Source organism: Branchiostoma floridae, chromosome 9 (genome assembly GCF_000003815.2).
Source record: "Branchiostoma floridae strain S238N-H82 chromosome 9, Bfl_VNyyK, whole genome shotgun sequence".
NCBI classification, from domain to species: Eukaryota; Metazoa; Chordata; class Leptocardii; order Amphioxiformes; family Branchiostomatidae; genus Branchiostoma; species Branchiostoma floridae.
In genome coordinates, this window is record NC_049987.1 from 18,658,753 (window position 1) to 18,669,126 (window position 10,374).

Below are 10,374 nucleotides of genomic sequence, written 5' to 3' on the forward strand. Positions count from 1 at the left end.
GCAGAGGTCATGAAGACCAAAAAGAGTGACCCCATGAAATCATACTAACCACAGCTCAAAAGATTTTCATATCATTTAACAATCTTTTTCATTGATATTGTCACATGCAATTAGGCGTGTACTCATAACATTTTGAAAATATATGATATATGTTAACCCACTTGTTATGGTACACATAAATGTGATATCATTGATAGTGATATGCAGTTAAGATGTTGTTTTCGTAGTGTTGTGGTTGTATGACGGTATGCATTGATAACTAATTATTATCTTAATTATATTCACTAAACGGAGAGTGCTACCTTTTATATAATATTCATACACGAGGTTGAGTGGTAGAGCTTTTTGTTTACTTTAGATGTTCTACATATATATTATTTCTTTTTGTTATGTGTTGCGTTATCATTTTGTGTATGTCGCAAGTTCAGTCTGGATATAACGTCATCTTCAACTGTCACTATATCCATTATGTAATGCACTTGTACCATATAAATAGAGAGAATTTTGCATGTATACCTGTCCATCATATACTGAGTTGAGTAGAATTTTATTATCAAAAGGTTTCGGAAGTTTTGACTTTTCATAACTTAACAAAATGTTTTAAAATATTGTTGCTAGTTTATGAAGTGGATATTTTACAAGAACTACGGCACGTTGGTAAACTGGGTTTGTGTTGATATCTATGGGAATACCAAACAAAATGCACAGGTATGAGTAAAAGAAAAAGAAGCACACAAAGCGTCAAAAGATTCGTTTTTCCCCACTTTTTTGAGCACTTTGTCAAAACGTTCAGCCCAACAAATCGCAAACGTACAGCAATGAGGTCGCCAACATGCCACAGCTTCAGTGATATATCAGCTTAATAGCAACGTATTTACACACGAACAATGCTTTTTAAATGCCGACGTCACGGTGACTTCTCTCAGGGCATTACCAACCTGTTATACCTCGCACTACAGCTAGGTGGCGCTGCAGTGTGAAGGATGCAGTTCCAAACGAGACTAACCAACCTTGTATCTCAGCTAATCACGGTACATGCAGTAAAAATATTGACTGCGTGCAAGGAATCTTTAAAGATTAAATTACCAACGTGATGAGACTATTCATTGTCTTTCTGTCCGTTTTTTTTCATTGAAGTGATTTCTTCTACTCAAACGAAGAGAAGCTATAGAACAAAGTTTAAAGATTCAGAAAAAAAGTTACATACACATGTGCAATGTGTTATCCATGTTGATTTATTGTTTTGAAAACAAAGACAGCCATTCTTACATTCTTAGAATCGAAAAAGGTGGGGACATGTTGTCGTCTTATGTTCTCAGTATAGCTTCCCATTAGGCGTATATTTTCAAGTACGTATGAGGTCCGTATGGAACCTTTGCCAGTCTCCACAGTCTACTGTAAAAATAGTAGAAATCGTACAAATATATATACCAAAGGAGTTAGCCAGCCGATAAGTATGGTATGAGACCCAGCTAACTATATTTTTCCAGACTATTTTCCAGCAACCTGTGGAGTATGGTAGAGGCTAAGAACTCCACACGGAGCTCATCTTATTTATAAGGACTTGAACGTATACGCACGTGTGAACCCACCCTAACAAACCAGATTTGCAGGCGCGAGGCATGACAGCAGGCACGCCATGCGGCAAGCTAGTATGGCAAAGTTCTATACAACAAAAACAAATTGAATGCGCACCACTAGAAAGGCTTATAAGAATAATAGGACGCACAAAGAAAGACGTGTAACCCAAGCCGGTCCCTCGTATCTGCTTGAAGATAAGGCAAACAACGTCTTTTATTCACTGTGGAAAATTTGACTCCGAACTGACTCATCATCAATAGCGTGGTTTTATGTACATTGTGGCGGGATGCGACAGGTTTTAGCCACGCCCTTTAGTGAAAACCTTTCTTAATCCTCGACCTCGGCAAGCCCACTTCATTCTTCTCCCGCGCTTTTGATCAAGCGTGCACGCAGCCCTCCTTCAGAGACAAGATCTACCACGCTAGCGTTGTTGACGACAATATGGCGACCGAAAAAGACGTCGAATCCGGCGAGGGTGGTGTGCCTCTTTCCGATCTCCCCACTACCACCACAGAAGAGCCGCCAAAATACACCCCGACAGAAAACACAGCCGGCGACGCTCCTCCTCCTTCATACGCTTCCATCTTAGAGCAAATCAAGGCGGCAAGAGAAGAATCGGACGGAAATGTCGAGTTCGGGAAGAAGGCTTCGACGGCAGTAGCGGGCAGCAAGGGGTGCACAGTATGCGGGGCGCTGCTCATGGTTGTACCGGTGGCTATGATTGCTGTTGGCGCGCTGAGCGTTCACAAACAAGACTGCCCCATCCAGCGCATGATACCCATCTACCTGCTCGTCTTCGGCTGTTTTTACCTGGTGAAGAGTCTCATCTCGCTCGCCGAGCGATGCCGCAACCACCGAGACAACGAGAGCGAGAAGAACGCCAAGCCCAACCCGGTAGAAGGCGTGCTCACCTGCTTCCTCTTCGGTTGGTTCATCGCTGGGAACTATTGGATCTACTCCGTGTACACGACAGTGAATCTGACGGACCCGACCAGTGCTATGTACTGTCAACCTTCCATGTACCAGTTCGCCTTCTGGGTGACTACAATTGTGTACATCATGGCAGCTCTTTGTGTTCTGTTTTTCTGTTGTGGATGTTTTGCTATATGCTGTTGTGCCAAGGGCAAGGGTTCAAAAGACGAGTATACAGTATCGTAAGTGTCATTTTGGGTTTGGCCCCAAAAATACATGTTTTGAAATATTTTTCTTTTTCTTTGTTGTTTAATCATGGCGGCAAACATGTTGGCCTTGGGACCGCGTTCTTACCTAAGCAATGGCTTAACATAGTCTCAGTGAGGTATACCGGTTAAAGTATGTGTCGTTTTGTGTTTGGCATTTGCATGTCAGAAATACAGGTTTTGAAATGTTTTTTTTTTTCTTTTCCTTCGTTGTTAAATCATGGAGGTAAACTGTTTGGCCTTGGGTAACGCACTATTCCCTGAATCAATGGCTTAACATAATCTCAGTGCGGTTAACCGGTAAAAGAACAATCTAACTTTCTCAAATTTTCTTAAAAGATAGGGATAACTTTGTCATCTAGGTTGCAAGATAAAATGCAACGTGAAATTGATAGAAGTTGAATTGTGTGGTTTACAACTTTCACCTACATATATTGCGTATTTTCAAGAAAGACGACGACTGGGTGCAGAACTAATTTAATTAGACCGTAGAATTCTATCCAATCCACACGGTTCCGCTTGTAGTTGGACACAATGGACAGCCGACTTATCTAGAGCACTGCGTGCCCCTGTATTTTCTTTGGGTGTTGGTCAGAAACCACGCCCAAAGAAACTATGCCATACCACCATGCTACCCGCATTTACTTTAGTGTCCAGTATGATATGCCACGCCCATAGCACTCTCCAAGCAGAGGTTGGGTTCAGACTGTTGTTTTACGTGCTTTATTTAGGTGTTTTTGTCTGGCTTTCTATTTTTCATCAGATTTTATATAAGGCCGGTGAACATGAAGAAAAGGGGACAAAATAGAAACCCGACGTATAAAAACATGTCAAATACTAGTAACTGCCGGAGCTGAATCTCTGCTTGGACATTTAGAGTAACACTCACAATACCATATGTTTTTCAGATTAACAAAAAATGTGAGTGGGATCGGACTGGGTTATAAGTTCTAAGAAAATTGAAATCACTGCTTCGACAATATGAGTTATTAGATGAAGTCATGAACATGGCACCGCATTGAGTGTAATGTTTATATTATATGCTTATTGTGGTATGTAATGTCAATTTTGTGTTTTCTTCAGGGACATTTATGTTTATTTTTCACAACGTATAACAAAGATATATTGTGTTTTATATCGGTGCATGTCGGTTTGGGTAATTTTAAATGTATTAAGCTTTTCATTATCAGTATGCCATTGTATCTGCTAGTTAAGTTTTTCTATCAATTTGATACGTAAAGTAGCACTAGAACTGTTTCTTTATATAATCTTATTTTGAAAATTAATTCAATAGTGTGTTAATGGTTTTACTTTACCTTGAAATTATAATTCAAGACATTAAATGATTGTCAATGATACACCAAATGTGTTTATGATCTATAATTACAGAATAAAGACATTTGTGAATCCAATTCATTGTTTTGTTGAGTATTGTTTGCAAGTTTACAAATGTCGACTATTTAAAAAATGTCTTACAGTAACTGTTGTAATATAGCTTTATTGCAAAAAGGTTAACAAAAAAGTCATAAATTTTACTATTGTTTGAAAAGAATGTTTTCTTGTATTGTGTTATCAACAAAGACAATATATTTATAGTGTCAGTTAGAAATTAGACAAAGTACGTTATTTTCCCCTTTATCAACATAGTAACAGCAATAGACAAAGAAGTCAAAAGCTACAAGACTAAATAAAAGTATATACATGTTTTCTACGGTTTAATGAAGTACAGTGGAAGTCAGTTAATTGCACCGTGACGGATTACCACACACTTCTGTTAATTGCACGGGATTAAAAAATCCCAAACCATTGCAGTCCAGCTGGATACCTTCGCATTATTACACCACCCGGATAATTGCACGAAATACCCTGGAAAATGGGGTGTGCAATTAAACGGCTTCTACTCTAGTATTTTAGTCAGAGTTATCCTTTCTAAAGCGTTACGATTAAAACTAACAATATGCTAACAATCTAAGTATGCTTCAATGCCCTATCGGACGACAAAATGTGTAAACATTGGTTACAGGATGTTAACGAAATTGGAAACTCGTAGCGTAAACAAGAAGGCGTGGCAGACTCAAAAATAACTTGCTGTAACCCCCGTCAGAATAATCGGATCGTCCAATTTGAATACGCAATCCGTGCATGTTCAAAACACCTGAGGCGGAACAAAGAACCACAGACAACCACTCCCCTCCCCTACTACGAACTTTACCGGACGACTTTTCTCTGTTCTACCGGGGCCAAAGCCACCTCTCACCGCCCACAGACGACCATGTCGACCGAGAAAGACGTCGAGGCACTCGCTTCCAACTTCGACACCGAAGAACCACCCTCCTACGGCACCGTCGACAACAAAACCGACGCAGGCCCTCCCTCATATTCCTCGCTGTATGGGGAAATCAAAAAGGCTAGCGAAGAATCCGATGGAAACGTGGACTTCGCTAAGAAGGCATCAGCCCTCATAGCAGGCAGCGTCGGCTGTACTATAGGTATAGGGTTCATGCTAGCCCTCCCAATCGCTTATATAGTGATCGGAGCGGTGTACCTACACGACTGCACGATCCAGCGCATGATCCCGATCTATCTGATCGTCATGGGATCTTTCTCGGCCGCCAAGAACATCATGTCGCTCGGGGAGAGGTTCCGCAACCACCGAGAGAATGAGACCGAGAAGAACGCCAAGCCGAACCCCCTGGACGGTCTCCTTGGATGTTTCATCCTCGCTTGGTTCATCGCTGGAAACGTGTGGATCTACTCCGTGTACACGACCGTGAACATGAAGGATGCGACCGATGCCAACTACTGCCAGCCTACGCTGTATCTGTTCGCTTTTTGGGCTACCACGGTTACCTACATATTCCTTGGGGTCATGATGTGCTGTTGCTGCTGTGCTGCAGTCGTATTCGGATCCGCAGCTGCAAGATCTGAACAATCGTAGATATAACACCAATTCACCTTTATCCACAGGGTAAGCTATATCCGTTGTTCTTAGAACAGGGCATTTAGGGGTACCAAGTCAACGGATTGTGGTTTAAAATTGCTATAATGTTTCCCCATATACCCTGTCTTTGAAAACAACGAATATAGGTTGCTCCACGGATAAAGGTGAACTAGTGTTACACTTGTTGAACGTTAGTTCTCAAGTACTATTTTGGTTACTACAGAATTCTGTAGTTTTTTGCTTATGTGTGTTAAGGGTTATTGTATAGGTGTAACGCCCCTTTTGGGCCCCAACTACTTAGCACATAAGCCTGTGCCATACCAGTTTGACAAGTAAATTGTAGACTGTCTATCGTACACATTATCTGATATTTGAGATAGTAATTATACTAAATACACAGCCGTCTTCCAATCACGATTTTTCCATTTAGTAGGTTACTGTTTATGTTACTTATACTTAGTATACTGTAGTACAAATATGCTGAATCTCAATATTTATACGCCAACAATTTGTTTACAGTACATGTATTTTGAACAAAGCGTGCTTCTCAACATATAACATTGCCTAATTTCTGTGACATTATACGAATACATTTTTGATAACTTTATTATATTTAAGCCAAAACATATTTTGCAAAACCTGCATATGAAAAGTTGCTTTGGAGAAATTTGAATACAAAGTGGCTTGGACATTTGAGAGATTTCCAGTGTATTTCAAATATAAATCAACTAGTGTCATGTAGGATTGTAGACTACATAACAATGATGAGGTGGTGAGATAAAACGGTATTCTTCAAACAGTGTTGATGATTTTGTTTTTATTCAATCATTCAAAATAACAGTCTACCAGTTAACTAGATGTCCATGGCGCTAACTGAATTGCACTGTTCACCAAAGTACATTTGTAATACAATTTGTACTGAGCCTTTAACAAACGTGTTGCAGTCAAGCCGCTATGGGGCAAGTACATTGTATTAGCCGCGTTTTTTGCATATTTTTTGACTAGGCTAAAAGTGCATTACATATTTTAAAGGCACGTTACTTAAAGACAGGTTTATGTCGGGCAGTAAGCCCCAAATATGAGTATGCATGAAATTCCTACTTATCGTAAATCAATTCAATCTTCTGTTTGATTTTTAACTTAAGTACACTTGAAAATCCAAAAAGAGAGACAGGTTTATTGCGAACAGCATAGCTAACTTGAATGATTGCGTTATTTTTGGTCAAAGGGAGGCGGGCGTAAAAATCCCGGTCACTACTTGTCCCCTACCGAAACCTCAATTTGGAGACAAAAGGGGCATGTGCTTCATTGAGCAATTTTCTTGCTATACGCCTCGGGCAACGAATGTCTGACACAATTTCTGAACACCACTTCTACACTGTATATAATAGTAATAGTTTTTTTTTTATAATCAAATATTGACTTTTTGAGCATGATGTTGTATCTGTACTGGCTAACTGAGCCAACTCTATGCAAAAGTGTGGAATTTGTAAAACGGTACTGTCGGTCTAGCTACATGTCATAGCGTAACGCCGCCCACCCCTATGCTAAGTTTCTCTTGTTGACGTATTTCTTGCATATCGACAATGCCATGCTGAATGCCAACCAATCTCAGGGTCCGGTATCTGATGCATGACAGAAAACACGGAATTAAAACCATTATTTACACAACAAATGTTTTTATTTTGGAGTAAATAAGAGTTCTTGATCATACTCATGCAAGGTGACCGGAGGTACTGTGGTCCCGGATTTCACTGGCCCTCACAAAACGACAATATATCAAGTAATGACATATGAATAGTTGAGTTGACAGCAAGCTTAAAGGTTGATTTTGTGTCTAGGCAAACACTTTGACGCCCGAAATAGTAGCCAAGGATCCAATTTCTTCCAAGGGCTCACACAGACCAGTTATTCGGCATCATGTCTAACCTACCCCGAAGGAAATTCTACCCCACCCCCCTGGCTATTGTTGAAATTCACGCTGGCTGGACTTAGATAGCCAAGAGGAGATGGACGCTTACCCCCTTTCCACTAGGACGGCGCTCTCGGCGCGCGCTCTCTGCGACCTCAAATTTGACAGATCACCCAACGGATTGTATAGAAAAGAAACGAATCTTTGTACATTTTGTGTGTTTTGTTGTCTCCTCAGTCACACTTTAGCTTTTACGTTTTGTATGATACCAGTGTTAAAGTGTAGGATATACAGCCCACCGCGATCGCCGTCTAGTGGAAAGGGGGCCTTACAACGCAGAAGTCCAGTATAAAGCCTTGTGAAAGACTGATGACCAGGCTACGGAAATATAGTGGTATGTGAATTAACTAGACAAACGATGCATGTAAGGTCAAGTGTTTTGCCCTAGAAGTCATTTTCGAAGTGCCAACAAACTACTGCAAATGTACTTAAGTTCGCGGTATTTAATTTCGCTGTAGCGCGAAATAAGAACTCTCGCGGTACCACCATGCACTGTATTCTCTTACTGCCATGGAAAATGTTCGCGGTGGTTTTTAAGTTCGCGTTGAAGTGGCCACCGCGAAAACCGCGAACATAGAACCACCGCGAAAGTTTCTGCATTTACAGTAATACAGAGTAATGTTACACGCGTTAGCTTGCTAATCAGTGTTTGAGGAGTTAAACACTGTATGGTTGATCAACTTCCCGCTCAGTAAATGTTTAGATAACCCCGAAGTGTCAAAAAGATTTATTCTAAGACCATCTGGGGTCAAAAATAATGCACAAATGATGATGGGTTATGTGCAGAAATATTCAGTACGTCAACACTTGTAAATCAACAACATAATATATACGAAGTCTACGTTTGAATTAGGATAACTATTTTGTAGTAGGCCACATATTGTCTAGGATTGAAGTTAACTTTTGTCAACAAGACACAGCGTTAGTAGAATACGTTGATGATAGTTTTAATACAGGTACGAGTGTGAAATAGGTGAACTAGAAATGACAACAAAAGATTTATTGAAATATTTATTGATTAATACACAAGTGTACGTGATTTTTTGGTATCTTTGGACCCATCTCAAAAGTGCCTTTTGTACAGAGGAGACTTTCCATGCGATATGGGTTTTTTTAAAGCTACGAAAAGGCAGCTTTTCTGCGACTTTCTTATTGTAACAAATGACATTTCTGACTGTGGGTGAAAAACATACGATTAGGCCTTGATTCTGGGTATTCCCATATGACATACTAAAACATTATAACGTTACGTAATATACATCACTAGTACCGTATGCACAATGTACTACAGTATATAATCCAACATACGCACACACCTTTTTGGCATACGCATGCTACCAGTGTATGGTCTATACATTTTTCTTGGTATTATCGAATTGGTTGGTGTTTGTATGGTAAAGTGAATCCAAATTTTCCCAAATTGTTTATTGCTATATTTGTTACTACGATGACCAACCTTCATGCCCCACATTAAACTGCAGCGACAACACCAGTCTACCATCGATATGAGCTAATAATTTATTGATAAAGCGATATGTCAGTAGAAAATAGAAAGCATGGTTTACATTCATACCATTTTTCGTGAAGGAATTTACAAAAGTAGTGTTTTTCTTTAACCATGTATTAAAGGATTTCAATCCTTTCTAATGGCTTACCTCCACCATACAACAACATAATGCAGGTGCATCGGAAGACAGCTGTAACGCTAAGCCCCAGTTAAAAAGGTACGGTTGATCGAATTACAGACAAGCACTTTGATTGGACAAAAGAAAATGACGTCTTGCTCGAGTGGTGCGGACGCCCAAGCGGTCATTCAATGATGATGATAGTGAGCCTTCCGACCTAGCAAGCACGACCAACCGGTCACTTGGCGATGATGATAGTACGCCTTTCGTGAATGGGCGAATACGTACACCCAATAGGTCGTTTGATGATGATGATGGTAGGTCTTTTGTCATTGGTCGATAGGCTAATTAGATTGTCTGTGCGACCAATCGGTCGTTCGATGATGATGATAGTTGGCCGCTTTATCATGGCTAACCTAGAGGTCGTCTAGATGCCATTCAGCAACACTCGAGCTTGTAATTGTGGTAGGCATAGAATTGAAGGGATCGAATTTTCTGGAAGGACCTTGAAGTGAACAGAAGAAAGGTGCGTCATAAACTAAGTGTTTTTGAGCTGTAGTTGCAGTATTCCAACGACCTATAGGTTTTTAGGAGCATAATAAACCATCATGACAACAAAATCGAGTATTGTGTTTCGCCTTAAGTATTCAGTTAGTGCTACGAATTTTAGTCACAAAGTAAGAAACTATGATTGTGCGAATACTGGAAACAGAAGTAAAGATATAGAAAACTAAGGTTGACTTTGAAATGATTTTAAAACCTTATGACATGACATACTTTCCCCTGATTGACTCGATTTAATAGAACAATATTAAAAAGATATAGTATACAATATTGGCCATGCAGACGTTTTAAAGAAAGGCAGGTAGACACCTGATACCTGATACGTAGGCTTTGACCTCTGTGTTTTGATTGGTTGCTATTTGCACATTACGTACACAAAAGGGGGCATACAGACTACAGTGTATAAATACGCCGGCGGGTGGCTACCTCCAACATTCGCAAATCTGACTCTCAGTCCTCAAGTCGTGAAGAAAGGACCGTACCGTACACACGATGGCATCCAGTCGGGAGCTT

At 40.2% G+C, this 10,374-nt stretch overlaps 2 protein-coding genes across 2 annotated transcripts; both read left to right on the top strand.

Moving 5' to 3' along the window:
• The first annotated feature begins 1,356 nt into the window (after nt 1-1,356).
• LOC118423410 (transmembrane protein 272-like) lies at nt 1,357-4,171 on the top strand. Its single transcript, XM_035831552.1, has one exon. The coding sequence runs from the start codon at nt 2,023-2,025 to the stop codon at nt 2,737-2,739; it is 717 nt and encodes a 238-aa protein (XP_035687445.1). The 5' UTR covers nt 1,357-2,022; the 3' UTR covers nt 2,740-4,171.
• A 695-nt stretch (nt 4,172-4,866) lies between these two features.
• LOC118423412 (transmembrane protein 272-like) lies at nt 4,867-6,681 on the top strand. Its single transcript, XM_035831554.1, has 2 exons — nt 4,867-5,699; nt 5,861-6,681. Exon 1 carries the CDS (start codon nt 5,032-5,034, stop codon nt 5,695-5,697), a length of 666 nt encoding a protein of 221 aa, XP_035687447.1. The 5' UTR covers nt 4,867-5,031; the 3' UTR covers nt 5,698-5,699; nt 5,861-6,681.
• The last annotated feature ends 3,693 nt before the right edge of the window (nt 6,682-10,374 follow it).

Bases quoted from the DNA above. Each gene is read 5' to 3' on its own strand.
- LOC118423410 (XM_035831552.1), top strand. From the start codon at position 2,023: ATGGCGACCGAAAAAGACGTCGAATCCGGCGAGGGTGGTGTGCCTCTT.
- LOC118423412 (XM_035831554.1), top strand. From the start codon at position 5,032: ATGTCGACCGAGAAAGACGTCGAGGCACTCGCTTCCAACTTCGACACC.